Source organism: Scyliorhinus canicula, chromosome 3 (genome assembly GCF_902713615.1).
Source record: "Scyliorhinus canicula chromosome 3, sScyCan1.1, whole genome shotgun sequence".
Classification (NCBI taxonomy): Eukaryota; Metazoa; Chordata; class Chondrichthyes; order Carcharhiniformes; family Scyliorhinidae; genus Scyliorhinus; species Scyliorhinus canicula.
Genome location: NC_052148.1, coordinates 50669681 through 50694964, shown reverse-complemented (window position 1 = coordinate 50694964; position 25284 = coordinate 50669681). Strand labels below are relative to the sequence as shown.

At 50.5% G+C, this 25284-nt stretch overlaps 1 protein-coding gene across 1 annotated transcript in view; it reads right to left on the bottom strand.

Moving 5' to 3' along the window:
* dcc (DCC netrin 1 receptor) overlaps positions 1-25284 on the bottom strand; it is a 1518136-nt gene that overhangs the window by 720676 nt on the left and 772176 nt on the right. The window contains exon 5 of the mRNA XM_038792949.1: positions 6436-6720. Within this exon, the coding sequence (XP_038648877.1) occupies positions 6436-6720 (285 nt within the window). The remainder of the gene's footprint in view (positions 1-6435; positions 6721-25284) is intronic.

Below are 25284 nucleotides of genomic sequence, written 5' to 3'. Positions count from 1 at the left end.
CCTGGACACTGTCCTCGTCCGACGAGGGCTGCGGATTTTCCCCCTCCTCCAGCAGGTCGCCCCACCACGACGTGATGTTGTGCGGAATGCAGCAGGTCACTACGATGCGCAGGACCCTCTGGTAATTGTATTGGAGAGCCCCACCAGAGTGGTTCAGGAGCCCAATGCACCGCTTAATGATGCTCCGAGTTGCTGACTGAACATCGTTATAATGGCTCTCTGCCTCAGGTTGGGGCTTCCACACAGGCATCATTAGCCATGACCTCAGGGGGTAGGCCTCGTCACCCAGCAGCCAACCCTTTGTGCTTGAAAGATGCTTGGAACCTCCGAGTGTGTGAGTCGTGCAGGCTACCTGGTGCATAGACCTGTATGATGTTCACACCAACTGCGTGGTCAGGGAGTGGAAACCCCTTCCTGTTAATGTAGGGCAACCCCCCCCCCCGTTGAGTCGGTACTCTGAGGTGACATGTGTGCCATCAATTAACCCTTTAACCTGGGGAATGCAAGTGATGGCAGAAAATCCAACAGCCTGGGCATCCTGGTGTGTCTGAACCTGGTTGATGTGGGTGTAAATAGATGCACCCGTGCGTGGACGTTTGTGAACGCCCACACATGCCCCCGCTCGAGCCATGGAACAAGTCAGAGGCATAGAAATTGATGACAGCTATCAGCTTGGCAGTCACCGGAAGCAGGTATCCTCCGCCTAGCCCATGTGGTGCCAGGTTTGTCACCATCTGGCACACATGGTGCATGGTCCCCCCCCCCCCCCCCCCCCCCCCCCCCCGGAGCCTTCTTGATCATGTACCTGACACTGCAGCCCTGTCCCCATCAGTGACTTGTACCTGAGTCCTAATTGCGAAGCTTCTATCCACACAACCCGTCACTGCCACAACCGATGGCTGCCATAACAAGTGTTGGCGTGGGCTCTGTGGCCCCTTTTCTGCTTCTCCCTGTGGGATCTACTGTGAGTGTCCTCATTGAGTAAGCATGGTGCCTTCCCGCCAGAATGGTGGCAGCTGGTTAAGTGGTGGAGATGTTCATACTGTGCAGGCATGTGACTATGCTAAGAGACGGGTGTGTGGGCACGTCCCATACAGATGGGGTCACTAAGGGATGTCTGCCTTTGCTGGGAGCTTGGTTTCAGTGAGATTCACAATTCCAGTGCATTCAAATGAATTTGAGCTGTTTGAATGTTCCCATCAGCATGGGCAGAAAGCCCACTATGGGTGCCAGGCGGGACCCAAGGCATGGACAGGTCTGCCACACAGCGCCGATCCCATTTTTAGGCTAATGCGGGATCCTCCGCCCAATTGGGATTTCCGAACTGAGCGGTGGGAGTGGAGGACCCTGCCCAATATCATTCTGATAAACAGAAGAATAATCTACCCCTACTTACACAATCAACAGTTTCAAACTTTGGATTTATTTTTTAAAAAATTATATTTGTTCTTGGGATACGGACATCAGTGACAAGGCCAAGATTTCTTGCCCATCCCTAATTGCCCTTGTGAACACTTTTCAGCTTTCAAATGATTGTCAATTTTCCTTTAAAGATGGAATTTGTGTGGCAAAGCATTCGATGCTTAAACAACGCTTCATAAAACATCTCTTTGTATCCTCTTTCCGCATCATTATGTGGCAATTTATTAGCCTTCGTCAGTGGAAATAGTTCAATATTTCAAGACTTACCTTGTATCTATGACACGCGTCTCAGGCATTATGTTGGTGAATCTTATAATGGTTTATCTCAGCTTCAACAGAACCCCCAACACTACACAATAACTGTAACCATGGCCTAACTGTGGAGACATTTATCTTTATTTCTTTGCTCTTTTACACCATTCAACTGTTTATTAGGGGTGGTAGGGATGCACAGTGGTTAGCACTGTTGCCTCACTGCACCAGGGACCCGAGTTCGATTGCCGGCTTGGGTCACTGTCTGTGCGAAGTCTGTTCGGATACAGAGGGAGAATTCAGAATGTCCAAATTACCTAACAGCAAGTCTTTCGGGACTTGTGGGAAGAAACCAGAGCACCCGGAGGAAACTCACGCAGACACAGGGAGAATGTGCAGACTCCACACAGACAGTGACCCAACCCAGGAATCAAACCTGGGACCCTGGAGCTGTGAAGCAACAGGGCGACTCACTGTGCTACCGTGCTGCCCATAAAAGAAAGGAAGAATTTATTAGATAATAAAGTGTAACTGTGAGAGGCTGCAACAAAATGTAGCGACTGTGCGAACAAAAGACAGATGGCCTGGTGTGGAAGGAGGAATGGAGGGGTTTGCATTGAGGCAAAAAGGGGTTTAAGATGGAGGAAAAAGTTCACAATCTAAAGCTGCCGACCTCAACGCTGAGTCCAGAGGGCTGCAACATGCCCAACTGAAAGATGGGATGTTGATCGTGAAGCTTGTGACGGACTTCACTGGGACATTGCATCAGGCCAAGGATGGGCATATCAGTATTTTAACTAAACACCTTACTTTCATGCATGAATTTACCTGTATGTTTGTGACAAGCCCTCTGTCTGAACTTTATGGAACTCCTTCTGAAAATTAATTTGCGCTAGACCTGTTGCATTCACTTTATCCATAAAGTTAGTTACCTTTTTAAAATACTCGATTAAATTTTGCACATGCAAGTTCCTTACGTCAAATTAATGCTATCCTCGTTTGACCTTGCATCTCTAAACACCATTGATGATGAATTATGAATTATGATGGGTTGGGAGTTTGAACGATAGCTAGATTAAAATTTATAAAAACTGAAACCTGAATCAAACCTACCTCTAAAACAAAAAAAAAGCAAAGTACTGTGGATGCTGGAAATCTGAAAACTTCAGTTTTAATGGAAGCAAGTGACTAACCTGCTCTCAAGAAGCATTTAAAAATGTTAATGCGTTTACTTGCTATACATGTGCACAGATTTTTAGATGTGGCAGCTGAGAGCTGAACTCAGAAACCCTGACAGCTGAAGTGAACATTCAGATCTTTCAGACAAGCGTATTTTCTGCACTGCTTGAGGAACAGGAAGATCAGAGTGCTTCCCTCTGACCCCACAAGCACACTGTCTTTCTTCTTTACAAAACACCCACTACTAGCCTACACCAACAACTTTCAGGCTTTAACCCACCGACTATTTCCCCAACCCGATTTCTCTTCAACCGTCTCCTCACAATTCTCCTTCCATGTTTTCCCGTCCCCACTTCAACTTGCAGTCTTTTCAATAATTATAATTACGACCAACTTCTGAGTTCCACTTGACCCACACTTCACTCCACGTCCCTGCGATCTGTGTCCAACCCATGCTCCCCCTCCAATCTCCCTCTTTCCTCAGCCAGTGCAGACATTCCCGCTTCCTCACCACGCAAAGAACTCTCCGGCCATTTAAGATGGCTCTCTGCCGGGTGGGAAACTGAGATAAAAATTCAAATGAGGTCCCATTGTCAGTTGGCAGGACTTCTGCTGTACCTGCTTTTCTTGGTTTCCCAGCCTCCACAACACCACCACGACCCTCATCCCTGGCCACCCTCATTATTATCTACCTGCTTGCTCATAGATAACAAGGCCTACAAATTGCTCTCAACTGCGATTTGACTTTATTTTTATCTGCCTTTTTGAATAAAAATGCAGTCCTCCCTCTCCAATTCTCCCATGCACATCACAATATCAATCCCAGCATCTCTGAATTCCAAACTCAAACAATTAAATCTTCAGCTCTTATTTTTTTCTTCTTTTTTTCTAAATTTAGAGGACCGAATTATTTTTTTTCCCAATTAAGGGGCAATTTAGCGTGGCCAATTCAACTAACCTGCACATCTTTTGGGTTGTGGGGGTGAAACCCGCGCAGACTTGGGGAGAAAATGCAACCTCCACACGGACACCGACGCAGGGCCGGGATTCGAACCCGGGTCCTCAGGGAAGTAGTCCCAGTGCTAACCACTGCGTCACATGCTGCCCTTTTCAGCTCTTCTGATTTATGGTTCCAGTTCAGGCATATTCATTTCCAACCTTCGTATTTTAAATCAATGCTCAATATTTAAAGGAATGAGGGCGGCATGTGGCGCAGTGGTTAGCACTGGGCCTGCGGCGCTGAGGACCTGGGTTCGAATACCGGCCCTGCGTCAGTGTCCATGTGGAGTTTGCCCATTCTCCCCATGTCTGCGTGGGTTTCACCCTCACAACTCAAAAATGTGCAGGTGGATTGGCCACACTAAATTGCCATTTAATTGGGAAAAAAAAATAATTGGGCACTATTTATTTTTAAATTTAAAGGAATTTGTCATTTCACAGTGGCATCATCCCTCTCAAAATTTGAAAGGTCAAGGGTGAAATACTAATCCACCAGAATAGCAGAGAAGCAACGCTGGGGGTTTAAATAAGTAAAGCGGTTCGTAACCAAGGGAATAGATTTAAGGTAAGGGGCAGGAAGTTTGTAAGTGTGAGGAAAAGCTTTTTCACCCAGAAGGTGGTTGGAATCCGGAACTCACTGCCTGAAAGGATGGTGGAGGCGGGAACACTCACAACATTTAAGAAGCATTGAGGTGAGCAGTTGAAATGCCAGAGAATACAAAGATATAGACCAAGTGCTGGAGAATGGGATTACAATGGATGGGTGCTTGATGGCTGGCGCCGACAAGATGGGAGGAGAGGCCTCTTTTTGCGTTGTTAAAGCCTATGACTAGGAAACACTTGTTTCCAACACAAGTTCAGTTTTGATGGAGTCCAGCTAAACAACAACAAGTGATTAACTTGTGTTGCATGGGTGTGTCCCTCATTTTAATATTTTAATGTAGTTAATTTCTTCACGTCGGTAAAACCGTGGGCATGAGTGCATTGCTGGAGGATCCCACTGACAGTGGATCCCTCCCTACGTCTCCTGGAAGTGTGGTAACCCAGAACCGAATGGAGACATGAGCATTTGGATCAAACAATTAAAAGCTTTTTACAGAATGAGGAGTGCTCTCTGCAACCTTTCAAAGAGGTTTGCAGCTGTAATTCGTTTCTCTCCCTTTCAAACACGTGATTCCAAGCCTCCGTTTGCCTCCCTCCCAACTGATAGCCCGACATCCTAGTCATTTTTGGCAGTCTTTGCCAATCCCCTTACCCACTATGCCTGATTGGCGGGGGCCATCTACAACATCTTGTCAATCTGGCTGGCTGCTGGGAAGGAACTGGAATTTATAACCGTGTCCTGCTGTTAAATTCAACAGGATCTCCGTCATCCCGTGTTTTCCCTCTTTTCTTCCCATAAAACCTGTTTCCATTTTTCCCCATCCCAGTAAAAATCAAGGCCAATTAACCTCTGTTGACAATCCAAGTAAAACACTGTGGTTACATCACAGTACCAGTGTTTCTTGAATTGCCTGACTTCAGGAAGATTATACATCTATCAAACCAATATCTCAAGTGCATGAATAATAATCATGAAAACCAAGACTCAGAATTATTTTAGGTTTATAACAGAAGGCATTCGAAGAGGCATTGCAAAAACATATTGTTTAAGGCAACCAGACGTCCATAGCAACGCTCTTTACTGCCCTCCAGTTGGTTCTCCACATCATTGTGGAACAGGATTCACCACCCCCGGTGGCAATAGAAGCAGTGTTGACGGCAAAGAAGCAGGTTATTCTTTCCCTATTGCTGCCCTGTTCTTGATTTTGAAATTCTCCGTCAGTACAAATATGCACAGGATGCAGCAGAAACAACTGTGAAATGCAATTTGCAGATTGCCACAACTAAGTTACGGTTTGTCTCATGAGGGGAACGAAAAATCATTTCCACAAGCCAAAAATCGTCCTGTGGGGAATCATTACACAAACCATAAGTATTTATACACGGCATAGTTGAAATGCCTACTCGTGCCCCGTTTTGTCCATTCAGATTCTTTCAGCACATTGTTGTTTTTTCCCTGGCTTCAAATTCAGCTTTGACTGCTAGCCTGAAACGTTCCTGCATCTGCTAGTTAGTAATAGTCTTAAGTGAAACGACTTCGGGCAATCGTACTTGGCACCACATCAAAATTCTCTTGGAAAGGTCAAGAGGATGGCTCCTGGGGGAAATTGAAATGTTACATTGGTGCAGTATGAGAATGTTTTACTGAGGTTAGTGCAAAGGCTTATGATGTTGCTGATTAGGAGTTTCACTGTGCAATTTGTCGTATGCCTGATTTGTAGGTGTTAAATACAGACACTTCTCATATTCTCAGCAATTGCACAAATGGACTATTTAATTAGGAAGAAAACCAAGCATTCCTGCATTTCTTTAAGGAGCAATTTAATTGTTGCTGTGTAAAGTGAGATGCTCTGCTTCTCCATAATGCAAATAATCCTTAATAGGGGAAACAAACGCGTTCAATGGACATTAGGAAAATATTTGCTGTGCTGCAGCACTGATTACATTGAAGAGAAACCATAACACTTAACATCCTCTCACCAGATAAAATTTGAAGGTCAGCATCATTTCCAGTTCTCGAGCTTCCAGGATTTTCCGCCAGGCAACGGTAGGACCCGCCATCCCCTGCCTGAAGCTTACTTATCACCAAGGATCCAGAGGGGAGAACAGCCATGCGTGTGTCATCGGCACTTAACTTCAGATCATTGTAGTTTTTCTGCCAATGAATGGAAGGCATAGGCTCACCGGTAACTTCGCATTTCAGTAGGGCAATATCTCCTGCATAAGCCGACACTGACTTTGTCTGTGAGACGAATCTCAGTGGACCTAAAAATAAATAAGTTGATATTTATTATGCATGGCTGAAAATTGATGGATAAAAGTCAAAGCTTTGATATCACACTGATACAATGATAAAAAGAGTTATTGCTTTCAGTGGAGCAGAACTTTATGACGTTACAACATGGAAGAGGTCCACACAAAATGCTATTTCTTAACTATTGTTTAACGACCGGTATTAAAGCATAACAGAGATTGGAAAAAGTGAGATGCAGGAAATGTACATTTCTAGCATTTAGGTAGATCATCATTCAGAGTGCCGAGTACCTTCATGGATTGGTACAGTTCTCTTTCCTTCAAAGATGGACCAGATTGTTGGTATGAAAGTAAAAAAAGGCCATTTGTCCATCAAGTATTGTCCATTCAAGTCATGGTATGATTATTTGGACTCTATTATGACCTTCCCACTCCCAAAAAGATAATGTTTTTTCAGTCGGTGTATAGATTATTTCATTGAATATCACATTTTAGTTGCTACTTGTGAAATAAAATACACGAAACAAAATTGGCCACAAATCACTGTAATGTCTGAATAATTTAACATCTTACTCTGAAACAACATAAAAAAAGCTGATGTGGGAATAGAAATATTCCATTGATGCAAGCAGTGTTGACTTTTTAAGGCTTAGGGCGGTATTCTCCCTCCTGGGTACTAAGTCCCCACGCCTGCCGGAAAACGGGCGAGAATCATTCCGGACCTTTTCCTCGAACGTGAACGTCTGGGGTGATTCTCCATTTTCCAGGGGGCTAGCAGAGCCCCGGCGTGCATCCCGCAGCTCTGGCTACCGGCGGGGCCCGGCTAGCCAGCCCGCGCGCCTGCACATGTGCAAGGTGGCCGCAAGCGGGTCCACGCATGCGCACGGAGGGCCGCCTCGCCGCGGGCGCAGCTGACATGGCGGAGCCACACAGCGGGCCCGCAAGGAGGCAGGTACGTCCCTCCCACATTGCGATGGCCCACTGATCGGTGGCCCCTGATCACGGGCCTGGCTACCGCAGAGGCCCTCCCCAGAGTCAGATACCCCCGCCCCCCCACCAGGACCACCACCATGGGTCCGTGGGTCCCAGCTCCTGCCGGTGGTACCACATGGAAACCACGGCGGCGGGTGCTCTGCCGGTCGACCGCGGAGAATCGCCGCGGGGGCCTGTTCCAATGGCCCCAGACTGGCGCCATGTAGACCGCGCGCGCGGGACTGGCGGGTCTGCGGAGAATTGCGGAAGCGCCGTCACAGCAGTTTTTTGGCCTAAAGGGCTATTCTCTGCCCTACCACCAGGCGCGATTCCGGCGTGGAGGGTGGGAAAATTACGCCCAAGGTTCTTTCATGTGCCAAATTAGACCAAAATTTAGTCTGCATCCTGATTATTGTGTTCACAGAAGCAGCCACACATAAAGCATTGGGAACGAAAGGTTCATTTACAGAGATACAAATAGACTATGTACACAGGCCCCAGATAGTACTACCGCCCCAGCTCACTCTCGGTCAAGTTTATATACTCGGATTTCCTCTCCCACTGAGACGCAGGGGTCAAGCTTGTACTCCAAGTGACTCACGGAGAACCTAATCACCGGGCCCCGTGGGTCCCGTGTGAGTTACAACACTGATCCATGAGTGTTTGATGCCAGGTATTCAACAGGAAAGAAATATTCCATTCCCAGAAACAGCCTCTTACATTCTGATGAGCACAAAAATAAAGTCCAGATAGAAATATAAATCTATTTCCTTAATACAGTTTGGGTCATTGTCTGTGTCGGAGTCTGCACGCTCTCCCCGTGCCTGCGTGGGTTTCCTCCCGATTCTCCAGTTTCTTCCGCAAGTCCCGAAAGACGTGCTTGTTAGGTGAATTGGACATTCTGAATTCTCCCTCAGTGTACCCGAACAGGCGCCGGGAGTGTGACGACTAGGGGAATTCCACAGTAACTTCATTGCAGTGTTAATGTGAGCCTACTCGTGACACTAATAAAGACTGAATTTCGTCTTGCAATACAAACTGGTTAGAAACCATGTTAAAACAGCGTGCAAAGACATGTCATGGGACCAATATTAACCATTGGGGCTGATTTAGCACAGGGCTAAATCGCTGGCTTTCAAAGCAGACCAAGGCAAGCCAGCAGCACGGTTCAATTCCCGTACCAGCCTCCCCGAACAGGCGCCGGAATGTGGCAACCAGGGGCTTTTCACAGTAACTTCATTTGAAGCCTACTTGTGACAATAAGCGATTTTCATTTTTTAATTTCAATGCACGACCAGAAGAAATTAAATCCATAAAATGCACTAGTTAGGCCTGATCTAGAGTACTATGTCCAATTCTGGATGTCACATTTGAGGAAGGATGTGAAAGCATTGAAAAGAGTACAGAGAAGATTCACCAGAATTATTCCATGGATAAAGAACTGTATCTATAAGGATAGATTGGAGAAGTTGGGCCTGATTTTCCCCTGTAGAAAAGGAGGCTGTGAGGAGACTTGAGAGAGGTTTTCAAGATTCTGAAGGGTATGGTCTGGGTAAATAGTGATAAGCTGCTCCCTCTCAAGGGCACATTTAGAACTAGAGGACAAAGATGCAAAATAAGTCAAAAGGAGTAAAAGTGATGTGAGGAAAAATATTTTCACTCAGAGCGTGGCTGGAGTCTGTACTGAACTTCCTGAGAGGGTAGTGCTGGAGGCAGGTTCGATCAAGGTATTCAATAGGGAATTAGATTGCTATCTGAAAAGAAGGATTGTGAAAGGTTACGGCGATAAGAGAAGGGAGTGAGACTAGGCAAAATGCTCTTTCAGACAGCCAGTGCAGACTCGATACACCAAATGGCCTTCTTCCACACTGTAATTCTGTGAAGTATTATATTCAGCTAATCTTAATTTTACATTTATATTAATATTGTTAACAGGATCCTTTGGTAATACTCAGCAACTAATAATAGACAAAACTCATGTATAATTGAATTGGACTTTCTCATTATCTCTTGAACACATCGAAAGAGGCTAATGTTGACAGTAAATTTTCTTTGCTTAAATTCACTTACATAATAACGGGATAATTGTAATCCGTAAAAATGAGTAGGTTGGAGATGGCTGTGATGTAAAAATGCTTAAAATCTCAAATCTGACCCTAATCCACCACTTCCTGTTTTAACGGAGGTGGAACTGGGGTGGGGACCAATCTGCGCCCAATGAGTCTGGGAGTCTTACAACAAACCTGCCTTAGGGACAGGGAAACCCTGCAGCTCAGGAGAGTTTAGGACAGATTCATGGAAATGTTACATGTTCGTACAGTGGGGAAGCGCTAGCGTAGTGGTATTGTCACTGGACTAGTAATCCAGAGACCAAGGATAACGATCTGCGGACTTGAGTTTGAATCCCACCATTGCAAGTGGTGGAATTCAAACTCAATAAAAAATATCTGGAATTAAAAGTCTAATGGTGACTAAGCAACTCCACTACGAAAACACAAAAAAGGAATGAAAACGGATGGACTACCCAGCATTGAACCAGGCACCGGAAACGACAATAGCAGACCCAGCCCTGTCGACCCTGCAAAGTTCTCCTTATTGGGGGCTTGTGCCAATTTGGGAGAGCTGTCTCACAGACTAGTCAAGCAACAGCCTGACATGGTGATACTCACTGAATCATACCTTTCAGACAATGGGCGGGATTCTCCACGAACCGGCGGGGTGGGCCACTCCGGCGCCAAGGAGTGGCGTGAACCACTCCGGCACGGGCCACCCCAAAGGTGCGGAATCCTCCGCACCTTCAGGGGCTAGGCCAGCGCCGGAGTGTTTGGCGCCACGCCAGCCAGCATGGAAGGGCATGGCGTCAAGCCAACCTGCGCCGAAGGGACTCCGCTGGCCGGCGCGAGTTGGCGCATGCGCAGGAGCACCAGCATGTGTTGGCGTCATCCCAGCGCATGCGCGGGGGGGTTCGTCTCCGCACCGGCCACGGCGGAGGTTAACAGCGGCCGGTGCGGAGGGAAATCGTGCCTCCACGGCACAGGACGCCCGCGGATCGGTGGGCCCCGATCGTGGGCCAGGCCACCGTGGGACACCCCCAATGCCAGATCCCCCCCCCCCCCCCCCCCCCCCCCCCCGAGGACTCTGCAAGCTGCCCGTGGAGCCAGGTCCTGCCGGTAAGGACCTGTTGAAATTTACGCCGGCGGGACCGGCCGAAAATGGGCGGCCACTCGGCCATCGCAGGCCGGAGAATCGCCGGTGGGGGGCGCTCCTAATGCAGGGGGTCGGAGAATCCCGCCCAATATCTCAGACAGCACTATCACCATTCCTGGGTGTGTCCTGTCTCTCCGGCAGGACGGACCCAGCGGAGGTGGCGGCGCAGTGGTATACAATCAGGTGGGAGTTGCTCGGGGAGGCCTCAACATTGACTCTGGACCCCATGATGTCTCATGGCTTCAGGTTAAACATGGGCAAGGAACCCTCCTGCTGATTTCCGGCCACCATCAGCTGATGAATCAGTACTCCTCCTGTTGAAAACTATTTGGAGGAAGGACTGAGGGTGGCAACGGCTCAGAATATGCTCTGGGTGGGGAACCTCAATGTCCATCACAACGAGTGGCCAGGCAGTACCACCACAGACCGGGCTGGGCGGGTCCTAAAGGGCATAGCTGCTAAACTGGGACTGCAGTAGGTGGTGAAGGAGCCAACATGTGGGGAAAAACATATCTGACCTCATCCTCATCATGCATCCGCCCTTGTGGAGTCAAAGTCCCGTCTTCACATTGAGGATACCCTCTATCGTGTTGCGTGGCCCTTCAACCGTGCTAAATGGGGTAGACTTCAAACAGATCTAGCAACTCAAGATTGGGCATCCATGATGCGCTGTGGGCCATCTGCAGCAACAACATTGTATTCAACCACAATCTGCAACCTGGCATATCCCCCACTCTACCATTGTCACCAAGCTAGGTGTACAACCCTGGTTTGATGAAGAGTGCAGGAGAGCATGTCAGGAGCAACATCAGGATACCAAAAAATGAGGTGCCAACCTGGTGAAGCTACAACACAGGATTTGTGTGCCAAACAGCAGAAGCAGCAAATAATAAACAGAGCTAAGCGATTCCACAACCAATGGATCAGATCTAAGCTCTGCAGTCCTGCCACATCCAGCCGTGAATAGTGCTGGACAATTAAACAACCCAATGGAGGAGGAGGGTCCACAAATATTCCCATCATCAATGATGGAGGAGCCCAGCACATATGTGCAAATTACAAGGCTGAGGCATTCACAGCAATCGTAAGCCATAAGTGCCGAGTCGATCCATCTCGGTCTCCTCTGGAGGTCCCAGCATTACAGATGTCAGTCGACAGACAATATGGTTCACTCCACGGGATATCAAGAAACAGCTGAAGGCTCTGGATACCGCAAAGGCTATGGGTCCTGATAATATTCCAGCAATAGTACTGAAGACTTGTGCTGCAGAACTTGCCGCACCCCCAGCCAAGCTGTTCCAGTGCAGCTACAACACTGGCATCTACCAGGCAATGTGGAAAACTGTCCTGGTGTATCCTGTCCATAACAAATCAGGACAAATCCAACCCAGCCAATGACTGCCCTATCAGTCTACTCTCTATCATCAGCAAAGTGATGGAAGGAGTCATTGATGTTGCTATTAAGAGTCACTTACTCAGCAATAACCTGCTCACGGACGCTCAGTTTGGGTTCCGCCAGGGTCACTGAGCTACTGACCTCATTACAACCTTGGTTCAAACATGAACAAAAGAGCTGAATGCCAGAATGAGGTGAGATTGCCCCCGTCCTTGACATCAAGGCAGCATTTGACCGAGTATGGCATAGAGTCCTAGCTAAACTGGAGTCAATGGGAATCAGGGGGAAAAGTCTCCACTGGTTGGAGTGATACCTGGCACAAAGGAAATGGTTATGGTGGTTGGAGGTCAATCATCTGAGCTCCAGGACATGAGTGCAGGAGTTCCTCAGGTTAGTGTCCCAGGCCCAACCATCTTCAGCTGTTTCATCAATGACCTGCCTTCCATCATAAGGTCAGAAATGGGCATGTTTTCAGATAACTGCACAATGTTCAGCATCATTCACAACTCCTCAGATGGTGAAGCAGTCCACGTCCAAATGCAACAAGTAGTGGACAATATCCAGGCTTGGGTTGACAAGTGGCAAGTTACAGTCACGTCACGCAATTGCCAGACAATGACAATTTCCTACAAGAGGGGATCTAACCATCGTCCCTTGACATTCAATAGCATTACCATCGCTGAATCTCCCTCAATCAACATCCTGGGGGTTACCATTGACCAGAAACTGAACTGGACTAGCCATGTTAATAATGTGGTTACCAGGGCAGGTCAAAGGCTAGGAATACTATGGCGAGTAACTCACCTTCTGACCACCATCTCTCCCCCCCCCCCCCCCCCCCCCCCCACCCCCAAACCTGTCCACCATCTACAAAGCACAAATCAGGAATGTAATGGATTACTCTCCACTTGCCTGGATAAGTGCCGCTCCAACAGCAATAAGCTTGACACCATCCAGGACAAAGCAGCCCTCTTGATTGCTCCTCCTTCCACAAACATTCAAACCCTCCACCACCGACGAACAGTGGCAGCCGTGTGTACCATCTACAAACTGCACTGCAATAATTTATCAAGGTTCCTTCGGCAGCACTTTCCAAACCCACAACCACTACCATCTGGAAGGACACCCTGACTTGGAAATATATTGTTGCTCCTTCACTGTTGCTGGGGCAACATCCTGGAACTTCCTCCCGAACAGCACAGTGGGTGTACCTGCACCTCAAGGACTGCAGCGATTGAAGGAAGCAAATCACCACCACCTTCTGAAGGGCAACTAGGGATGGGCAATAAATGCTGACCTAGCAGCAACACCCACATCCTGTAAATGAATTAAAAATCGCTGCAAGAGGAGCAGGAGTGCCTCCTCCTGCCCCATAAGCTCACCTGCTTCCCTGCCACAGTTAAAACACCCAGACAGCAGTGAAGAAACCAGAATATTTGAGTTTCCCCATCAAGTCCCCATCCCATTAGGGATTAGGGCAGCACGGTGGCGCAGTGGTAGGACTGCAGTCTCACAGCACAGAGGTCCCAGGTTCGATCCCAGATCTGGGTCACTGCCCGTGTGGAGTTTGCTCATTCTCCCCGTGTTTGCATGGGTTTCGCCCCCACAACCCAAAGATGTGCAATGTAGGTGAATTGAGCACACTAAATTGCCCCTTAATTGGAAAAAATGTATTGGGTACTCTAAATTTATATTAAAAAAAGTCCCAATCCCATTTTAAAAGTCTTCCCCTGTCAATATCGGGTCCATAGTTACAGTTTCAAGCAGGAGATGTTCGGTCCATTAAACCCAAATATCCGCAGTATTTCATGAGCACATTCTGAATACCTTGAATCTCATTTTGTTGGCAGGAACCTTTCCAGCTACTTCCTGAAACCCATTATGGGTGGCACGGTGGCACAGTAGTTAGCACTGCTGCCTCACAGCGCCAGGGACCCGGGTTCCATTCGGCCTCGGGTGACGGTCTGTTTGGAGTTTGCACTTTCTCCCCGTGTCTGTGTGGGTTTCCTCCGGGTGCTCCGGTTTCCTCCCTCAGTCCAGAGATGTGCAGGTTAGGTGGATTGGCCGTGCTAAATTGCCCCTTAGGGTGTGGTTTCAGGATGGCGGATTTGGTGGTCGGTGGAAACCCGATGGGCTGAATGGCCTCTTTCTGCACTATAGGAATTCTATGATATTATGATGTCTTTTCACAGCACTTGCGCCGGCAATCTTTTAGATCTACTTTAAGTCTCCTTGAGAAAACGATTCCCACTCCAATTCATATTTTCATTTGTCTTCCTTGCTTTATAAATATGAGTACTTGTGCTTCAATTCTGTGCTTGGCAGAACAACCAAATAGAATCCAATTACTTCAAACCTTATGAAGAACCATTCCTTAAGGTCTCAGGCAGTGGCTTTCTATCACTCAGAATTCTGCAGCCACCAGAAAGGTATTGCCATCCAGCTAGGTTTGGGCCAGAAAGAGACGGAGCCAAGAGCGTTAACATCTCGCATGTTTGGTGCTGCAGACAGTGGGATAGTTTGCCTTCCGTCATGGCACCCTGGCTGTTCTGAGTCTTCAAAGGCATTAGAATTGCGGCTCAGGGAAACTCCCTGCTCATCCTTAAACTGTGCAATTGGATCATTAAAATATCTACTTGTGCCAAAAGAAGGCATCTCATTTTAACATCTCAACTGAAGGACGGTGCCGCTAACAATGCAGCATTCCTTCAAAACTGCACCATGAAGCAACCCACAAGACGTTAATGATGCCTTTGAGTTCAGTTATTTCCAATATGGCCATTTCAACTGTGAGACTTGCTGAACAGCAACCACTCTGTTTTCATGCAGGTCCAGCAGTGTTTGCAGTGTCAGTAATGATGCAGAACCACAGGAATTAGACCTGAACAGGGTAAAAATGAACCACATACAAACAAGAGTATCGGCAGGTGTCTCCAAACCAACAGTGGGATTAGCAGCTTGTGTGATCTTGTCTGTGATAAGATTAATTGGATACCAGTTTTGCTCTTACACATTTATCCAGTGAAAGAGTGAATCTCAGTTCATTGGTTTTGATAAGGTTGTTTAAATCGAAGATTAGGATATACCTAGAGAGTCACTTGTTCCAGAGCCCGGGACAAAAAGCATAGACTGGGAAGCAAAAACAATTTTAGGGACTGGATTTGAATCTAATCCAGGCTGATGCAGTGGATGTCTCCTCCTTCTTCCAATTGCAAGAGTTCACGATGAAATAATTTAGACTAATCTCAGCCCATTCTGAGTTGACATGAGCATAAATCCGAGATTAAGATTTTCTTTGGAGTTATAAATTATATACATGATGGTTTGTACATGTATTGAGTGACTGTGGCTGAATTTTCTTAATTGAAGGTAGCAATGACCCAAAGCTTCCTGTCTATCAATTTTCAGAGACCGGATATAACTGAGCTGCCTGACAGGACACTGTCAACGTACTGATGTACAGAATTATGAGAGAATTGCCAGGGAAGTGGGCTGAATGTATTACGGCTACCATTCACCATTGTATTACATTACATTACATTGTATTATGTTGGTACCCTTGTGGGCTCCACATGTGGCTCCGCCCCCTCGGGGGAGGTATATAGATCTGCAGCCTGTAGGCAGCACTCAGTACAGAGCAGTCGCAGGTAGGCACAGATCTAGCTTATTAAAACCACTGTTCACTTCAACTCTCCGTCTCGTGTGAATTGATGGTCGCATCAATTTAATCAGCTACAATATCGCTATGGAAGCAGCCCTCATAACCTGGAACTCGACCCACAGGCAGCTGAAGTCAAAGGACTTTTTTCGCACTGGCTCCGCTGTTTTGAGGCCTACCTCGCCGCCTCTTCCTCGCCCACCATCACCGAGGAACAGAAACTGAGTTTCCTCCACGCCCGGCTGAGCCACAGAATCTCCGTGCAGATCGAGGAAGCGACCACATACGCAGATGCAGTGGTGATCCTGAAAAGGCAGTACGTGAGGCCGGTGAACGAAGTGTTCGCGCGGCATCTCCTCACACGCATCGTAATACTCCGGGGAATTCCTGGAGGAATACTTACGCGACCAGAAGGAACTCGCAAGAAACTGCAACTACAAGGATGACACGGCCTCGCAGCACATGGAACTCGCCACCTGGGACACCTATGTGGCTGGAGTCCGGTCCAACTACATCAGACAGCGCTTGTTCGAAAAGGGCTCCCTCGACCTAGAAGAGACAGTAAAACTATCCACCTCCTTAGAAGTAGCGTTTCAGAGCCTTAATGCTTTCCCCTCTGACCACGCAATCCCCTCATGGACACCCAATCAGATGGTGCCCCAGGCCTGTGCCGCGCGGCTGCCCCCCAACCCGGGGGGGCTGCCCTGCTATTTCTGCGACCAGAACCAGCACCTCAGGCAGCTTTGTCAGGCTCAGAACGTGACCGGTAGTGACTGCAGCAAGAAAGGACAATTTGCCAAAGTCTGCCTGGCCAGATCCAAATATTCTAACTCACAGGCCCACGGACCCTGCAGCGTGGCTGCGTGCCTGCCGGTACCACCCACTTCGGACGCATCATCAGCCTCGTGCTGTCCGTGGGGGCAGCCATCTTTAACTCTACCCAACACGTTTGACTCATGGGGGCCGCCATCTTGGCCGCCATCTTCAATGCCGCCCGACACGTGCGACCGATGGGGGCCGCCATTTTGGCCACCATCTTCAACGCCGTGAGACACGTGCGACCGACGGGGGCCGCCAACTTGGCCGCCATTTCCAACGCTGCCCGACACGTGCGACTGATGAGGGCAGCCAGCTTGGGACCACCCCACCACCTCCGACCACGCCGGCGCTGTTACCGTTGACCAGTCATGGCCCAAGCACCTCAGGAACTCAATGATGACCGTCTGGGTCAATGGCCACGAAACGCCCTGCTTGTTTGACTCTGGGAGCACGGAGAGCTTTGTACATCCAGACACGGTAAGGCGTTGTTCCCTCCAAATTTCCCCCGCATCCCAAACAATCTCCCTTGCTTCCGGATCACATTCAGTGCAGATCCGGGGGTACTGTGTCGCGAACCTTGCGATACAGGGCGCCGAGTATGCCAATTTTAAACTCTATGTCCTCCCCCATCTCTGCGCTCCTCTCCTGTTGTGGCTGGACTTCCAGTGCAACCTCAGAAACCTGACCCTGAAGTTCGGCGGGCCCCTACCCCCTCTCACCATATGTAGCCTCGCAACTCTTTAAGGTCGCTCCCCCCCCACTTCGTGAACCTCACCGCCAACTGTAAACCCGTCGCCACCAGGAGCAGGCGGTACAGTGCCCAGGACAGGACTTTTATCAAGTCAGAGGTCCAGCGGCTCTTGAGGGAGGTGGTCATCGAGGCCAGTAATCGTAGCCTTTTTTTCCCGTACCCTCAACACCTCCAAGATTTGATACACCTCAGTCGAAAAAGAAGCTCAAGCCATTGTGGAAGTGTGCGGCATTAGAGGCACTACCTGGCTGGTAGAAGACTCATCCTCGTCACTGACCAGCGGTTGGTAGCCTTCTTGTTCAACAATACACAGCGGGGCAAGATCAAGAACGATAAAATCTTGAGGTGGAGAATCGAACTCTCCACCTAAAACTACGATATTGAATATCATCCAGGGAAGCTCAACGAGCCCCCAGATGCCCTGTCCCATGGCACATGCGTCAGCGCGCAAGATGACCGACTCTGGGCCATCTACAATGACCTCTGTCACCCGAGTGTCACCCGGCTTCTCCACTTCATCAAGGTCCACAACCTGCCCTACTCCACTGAGGAAGTCAGGGCCATGACCAGGGACTGCCAAATCTGCACGGAGTGCAAGCCGCACTTCTATCGACCAGATAAGGCTCACCTGGTGAAGGCATCCCGGCCCTTTGAGCGCCTCAGCCTCAATTTCAAAGGGCCCCTCCCCTCCACTGACCGCAACGTGTATTTTCTTAACATCGTTACGAGTACTCCCATTTCCCCTTTGCAATCCGGGCCTCACGGTAGCATGGTGGTTAGCATCAATGCTTCACAGCTCCAGTGGTCCCAGGTTCGATTCCCGGCTGGGTCACTGTCTGTGTGGAGTCTGCACGTCCTCCCCGTGTGCGCGTGGGTTTCCTCCGGGTGCTCCGGTTTCCTCCCACAGTCCAAAGATGTGCGGGTTAGGTGGATTGGCCATGCTAAATTGCCCGTAGTGTAAGGTTAATGGGGGGATTGTTGGGTTACGGGTATACGGGTTACGTCGGTTTAAGTAGGGTGATCATTGCTCGGCACAACATCGAGGGCCGAAGGGCCTGTTCTGTGCTGTACTGTTCTATGTTCTATGTTCTAATCCCATGCCCCGACATGACGGAGGCCACTGTTATTAAAGCTCTACATAGTATCTTCACCCTGTTCAGTTTCCCCATTTACGTCCATAGTGACCGGGGCTCCGACGAACTGCGTCAGTACCTGCTCGGTAAGGGCATTGCCTCGAGCAGGACTACCAGTTACAACCCCCGGCAAAACGGACAGGTGGAGAGGAAGAATGCGACGGTATGGAAGGCTGTCCTTCTGGCCCTACGGTCTAGGAGTCTCCCAGTTTCGCTGGCAGGACGCCCTCCCCGACGCGCTCCACTCCATTAGGTCACTCCTCTGCACAGCCACGAACAAGACTTCTCATGACCGCCTATTTCTTCTCCCCAGGAAATCCACCTCCGGGGTCTCGCTTCCGTCCTGGCTGACGACCCCGGGGCCTGTCCTCCTCCGAGAACACGTGAGGAGCCATAAGTCCGACCCCTGGTCGAGCAGGTCCAGCTCCTTCACGCCAACCCCCAGTATGCCTACGTGGCGCACCACAACGGCTGACAAGATACGGTCTCCCTCCGGGACCTGACACCCGCCGGTTCCCCTGCAACTATCACCTACTCCCCCACCCTATACCGAACACCACCCCGCAAATGCATGGCCTACACATCCCCTTCTATACCCCCTCCCCCCATCGGCGAACTACAGGGATGAAGATCCAGAAGACACGCTCCCGGAGTCAGCACCCGTGCCCGCAGCGACGAGTTCAACACCCGTGCCCGCAGTGAAACCAGAGCTCAGGTGATCGCAGCGAACGATCAAGGCACTGGACAGACTCAATCTGTGAGCCCATTTCACCCCCGCTGGACTTCAATTTTCAACAGGGGGTGAATGCGGTGAATGTATTACGGCTACCATTCACCAGTGTATTACATCACATTACTTTACATTACATTGTATTATGTCGGTGCCCTTGTGGGCTCTGCCTATGGCTCCGCCCCCTCATGGGAGGTATATAGATCTGCAGCCTGTAGGCAGCACTCAGTACAGAGCAGTCGCAGGGAGGCACAGTTCTAGCTGGTTAAAACCACTGTTCACTTCAACTCTCCGTCTTGTGTGAATTGATGGTCGCATCAATTTAATCAGCTACAATATCATTATGGAAGCAGCCCTCAAACCTGATCGACTGGAACTCGGCCCTCAGGAAGTTTAAATGTCAGGTGGGCATTTTCATGCCATCTGGAATCCTCTGTAATTGTTTCCGAATCTGAGCTCGAGCCAAGACTTGGGAGAGATCTGTACTACTTTGTTGATTAGTTATCCAGGAAATGTTAGCTAGATTAAAACCTAGTCTAACACCAATTTAATTCCACAATCAACCTCCAACCCCAATCACCCCACCAACCACCGAACTAGCCCCCTGCCCGAGCTACTATCTTCTTTGACCACCCAACTGCCATCCTACACAAGCCGACTAATCGCCAATCTGACCTGATTATCTCCCACCAATAGTCAGCCCGGCCTGACTATCGCTTCAGCCACCCAACTGCACCCCGACCCAACCTGACCCAACTACTGGCCCGACCAGCCAACTAATCCACTGACCTAACCCAACTACCCCTGACATTACCACTGCTCTGATCACCTGACTACAACCCTAGCCCTATATGACCCAGCTATCCACCTCATCCACCTCCCACTCACCTTCCACTGACCCATTCACCCACTTACCCACATATGCAACCACCCTGTTACTCACCTACCTGAATACCCATCTCACCCCAGTACCCACTATACCATCTACCCACTTAACCACCTACCCACTTCACCCATCTATCTACTCACCCGTCCATTCACTAACCAACACTCAAAGACTAGGGGTGTAATTCTCTGATAATGGGGCTATGTCCCCATGCCCGCGAGACAACAGGCGCGAATCACTCTAGACTTTCCTGGTGAAAGTCCAGAGTGATTCTCCAACCTGAAGGGGGCTACCAGGGCCCTGGAGTAGTCTTTGCAGCTCCGGTTGCCGATACGGGGCCCTACACTTCTGGCTGGGGATCCGTGCGGCGGCGGCCTGCGGTGGCGGCCCCGCGCAACATGGCGGACCCACACTGCGGACCGGCCCCAATAATATAGGTCCCCGAAGATCGTGTGCACTTGCCGATCGGTGGCCCCTGATCTCGAGTCTGGCCGTCTTGGAGGGCACCCCCGGTGACGGATCCCCCGTCCCCCAAACAGGGCGGCCGTGGACTGAGTCCGCAGCGGCCACTCTGAGCTCTCGCCGGGTGGAACCATGAGTGAACCGTGCCGGCGGGAACTCAGCCAGTTGTCGGCGGGGAATCGCCGCGGGGGCCTCTTTCAATGACCCCCGACCCGCAGCGCGTCGACTGCGTGCACGCGATAGACGGCGATTCTCCGGTCACCGGAGAATCACTGGACTGGCGTCGGGCCCGATCGCGGGTTTGACGCCTATTATCCGCCCCACACCAAGCGCAATTTCGGCACGCAGGCTCGGAGAATCCCACCCTAGACCTCTAAACTCAGCAGATAGAATATGGCAGCTCGTGCTGTAAAAAGGGGAAGTGTCCAGTCTTGCCTTTCCGCGCCAGCCATCGCGGAGCCTTACACAGGCCGGCACGGAGGGAAAGTGTGCCCCCATGGCACAGGTCTGCCCACGGATCGGTGGGCCCCGATCGCAGGCCAGGTCACTGTGGGGGCTCCCCCTCGGGGCCGGATCCCCCCACGACCCCCTCCCTCCCCGAGGACCCCGCTAACCGTCCTCCAAGCCAGGTCCCGCTGGTATGGACCATGTCTAATCCACGCCGGCAGGACTGGCTGAAAATGGGCAGCTGCTCGGCCCATCGGGGCCCGGAGAATTGCCAGGGGGGCCGCTGCCAACGGATCCCGACCGGAAGGACGTGATCCCCGACCCTGCCCGAAAACCAGTGCTGGATAATTCGGCAGTCGGCGTCAGAGCGACGGGGCGGGATTCAAGCCCCCCCCCACCCCCAGCGATTCTCCGACCCGGCAGAGGGTCGGAGAATCCCGCCAATTAACTCCCAAATCAGATGCTGCCAGACCTGCTAAGTTTTTCCAGTATTTTCGGTTTTTTTAGGTCACTGTAATTTCAAAGGAGAAGTAGACCAAAGTAATTCTCCACCCTGATTGTTCCTGTACCATTCATTCTCCTCCATCAAGTCACAGCAAGTTCACAAATTTACAATGCAACTTTTGTTTGTTTTCAATGGTGTGAAATATCAAGGGCTGGATTCTCTGTTTAGAAGACTATGGCCGGGATTCTGCAATACGGTGGCTACGTGTTGACGCCAGCGTAAACACAAGGGGCGCGATTCTCCGCAAAGGCGGAGAGTCGTGAAGGCTGCCACGAAAACGGCCGTGTTTCACGGCAGCCTCTGCGCCCCCTCCCGGGACCCGATTCTGCTCCCCGGTCGGGGCTAGCATCGCGGCCCCGTGAACTACGGCATCGCGGGTTTAACGAATTTTGCTAAGCCCGCGCGCCAAAGTTAGCGACGGCTGACGCATATGATGACGTCATCCGCGCATATGCGTCAGACCCGCGCATGTGCGGTCTGTAATGCCCCTCAGCCGCCCCGCAGACTTATCCTGCGGGGCGGCGGAGGGAGAAAGAGTGCGTGGGAATCGGACCCGCTGCCCGCGATCGGTGCTCACCGATCGCGGGCCCATGCCACCCTTGGCACGGCCGTGGTGCGGCCGTGCCAATCGGTGGCATGGTTGTGCAGAACGGCACTTTGCCGCTGTTTTCACGAACTTGTATAGCAGGTGTATTAAAATTCGTGAAAACGGCCGTAAAGGCCTTGGAAATCGGCCCATCGGCCAGGGGAGAATCGCTGCTCGCTGTAAAAAAACGGCGAGCAGCAATTCGTGTAGGGGGGCGGGCGTGGGGGGGGGGGGGGGGAAGAGAGAATAGCGGGAGGGCGCCGGACCAGCGTCGCCGTAAAGATTTGAGCCACCCGCTATTCTCCGCCCCGTCGTGAGTGCGGAGAATCGCGCCCCAGATGTTTCACGCCAAAACACCGGAGTGTTTCACACTGGCGTCAACCGGTCTCCTGGCCCAGCCATTCCGTGGCTCACAGGGGGCCAGCACGGTGCCGGAGTGCTCCACACAGCGCTGGCGGCGATACGCGGCCCTGCACTGCGGGGGACCAGAGCATCAGAAACGGATGGCCAATTTTTCCCCCAATGCTCGATTCTCTGCCACATCGGGAACTCAGCTACTTGCAGTGGACGGCAGAGGACCCAGCTCCAGATCTGTGATCGTGAGAATTTGTCAAATGAACTAAACACTGTTCAAACCATTAAGGTAATCGTTCAGGCACTGCAGGTGAAGCAAACTTGTCCATTGCTTGACACGAGTGACAAATATACTAATTTGGCAGAACTCCTCCAGCCTTCTTATGCATTAAGATTGAACTGGTGGCTTCAAGGGATACGACCAGCTCAATTTTCACACGCTTTAAGTTGAATGCAAAACTATCTTTGAAGGCTGCCCTAAAACAAATGAACTGCTTTTGGAAGTTCGTCCAACTTCAACAACAGTTTACACCAAGCTACTTTGGAGAAAATGGCCCAGATCTTGCGGTCTCTGGAGTTGGGGGCCAAATGTACCCTGCCCCCCGCCTCCCCCCAAGAAATGCTACAGGATCCTGCGGAGATCCCAATGCACGGACTGCATGGGAATTGCCCAGGAAGCTTGAGCTTCCAATGGGCAGTTCCCCTGCTCTCCGGGATCCTCTTTACAAGTCTCCAACTGTAAATTAGACATCGGACAGTTGCGGAGTACTTGCATGGATAATTTCCCAGGATGGTGGACAGAAAAATTCTACTCTAACAATACAAATAACCCCCATCAATCGCTCACATTCATTCCTTCCAACAGCACTCCCCGACTCCCTGACTACCCACCCCCGACTTGACCTGACAACCCCCACCACCATCTGATTCCCCCCAACACCTTGACTCCCCCCCAAATCCGACCTCAGCACCCAACTCACCTACCAGCCTACCCAGCTGCCACCCACTTACTTCAGCCACCTCAACCACCCATTTATGGGCCAACGCTAATTTCCCTTAAATTGAGTGGGGTTGCTGGGTCATCTCGGAGGGCATTTAAGAGTCGACTGTGGATCTGGAGTCACATACATGTAGGCCAGACCAGGTAAGGATGGCAGATTTCCTACCCTAAATGATGTTTGTGAACCAGATGGGCTTTTACAACAATCAACAATGGTTTCATGGTCATCATTCCAGATTTATATTGAATTCAGATGTCACCATTTGTCAGAGTGGAATTCAACCCAGGTCCCCCAGAGTATTCCCCCAGCTCTCTAGGTTACTAATCCAGCAAAAACACTACTAAGTCACCACCTCGCACTCACCGACTTATCTTGTCCACCCTAACCCCTTACACACCCTATCCCTTCACCCGCCTGTAGTGATATCATGGTTGTGTTGTAATTCACCGACTGAGCACTAGGAGTTTCATTAGTATATAAGTGAATGCTAGAGTCAGGTGATCTCAGACTGACTGGGGGGCTGAGAGAGCGATTGCTTGTGCATGTTCATACTGTTATTCATCCGTTGTTTGAAATATGTGACCCACAGTTAATGTTAATAAATTGTTTATAGCTTTAGCTACAAGTGTTCTTGTAATATAAATCAGGCCATCTGACAAGAACACAACACCACCCTACCCAATTACACATCCTGGGGGGGGGGGTCGGAGAATCGCCTGGGGGGTGGCGGGAATCCCGCCCCCGCCGGCCGCCGAATTCTCCGGCGCCAGAGATTTGGCGGGGGCTGGAATTGCGCTGCGCCGGTCGGCGACCACTGGCAGCGACCCCCCCCAGCGATTCTCCAGCCCGCGATGGGCCGAGTCCCGCTCGTTCTAGGCAGGTGCCGCCGGCATATATTGGACTAGGTCCCTTACCGGCGGGACCTGGCGGCGCGGGCGGGCTCCAGGGTCCTGGGGAGGGGGCGAGGGGCCCTGGGTGGCCTGGCCCGCGATCGGGGCCCACCAATCCACGGAGGGCCTGTGCCATGGGGGCACTCTTTTCCGACGCGCCGGCCATGTAGGCCTCCGCGCTGGCCGGCACGAAGGTGAACCCCCCTGTTCATGCGCGGGGATGACGTCAGCAGCCCCTGATGCTCCCGCGCATGCACAGACCCGTGCCGGCTGGCCGAGTCCCTTCGGCCCCGGCTGGCGTGGCACCAAAGGCCTTCCACGCCGGCCGGCGGGTTGCAAACCACTCCGGCGCAGGCCTAACTCCTGAAGGTGCAGAGGATTCCACACCTTTGGGGTGGCCCGATACCGGAGCGGTTCACCGCCGGAACCCCCCGCCCCACCGGGTACGGGGGAATGCCGCCCCCTGTCCCCTTACTCCTGCTGACCTTTTACCCACCTTATCCCCTTACTCACTCACCTCACCCACCTTACCCATTTATCTTACACACTCCTCACTTACCTAATCTACCATAACCCCTCACCCACGTTACCCTCTTATACACCCTGTACCCTGAACCACCCAACACATCTACACACTCTACCTCTTTACCCATGCTAACCCTTACTCACCTTCCTCCTTTACTCATTTACTTTATCCACCTTACCCACTTACCTTATCCATCCTACCCCTTTACCTACATACCTTTCTGCATAGCTTTTCAAAGAAGTTTTGGAACAAT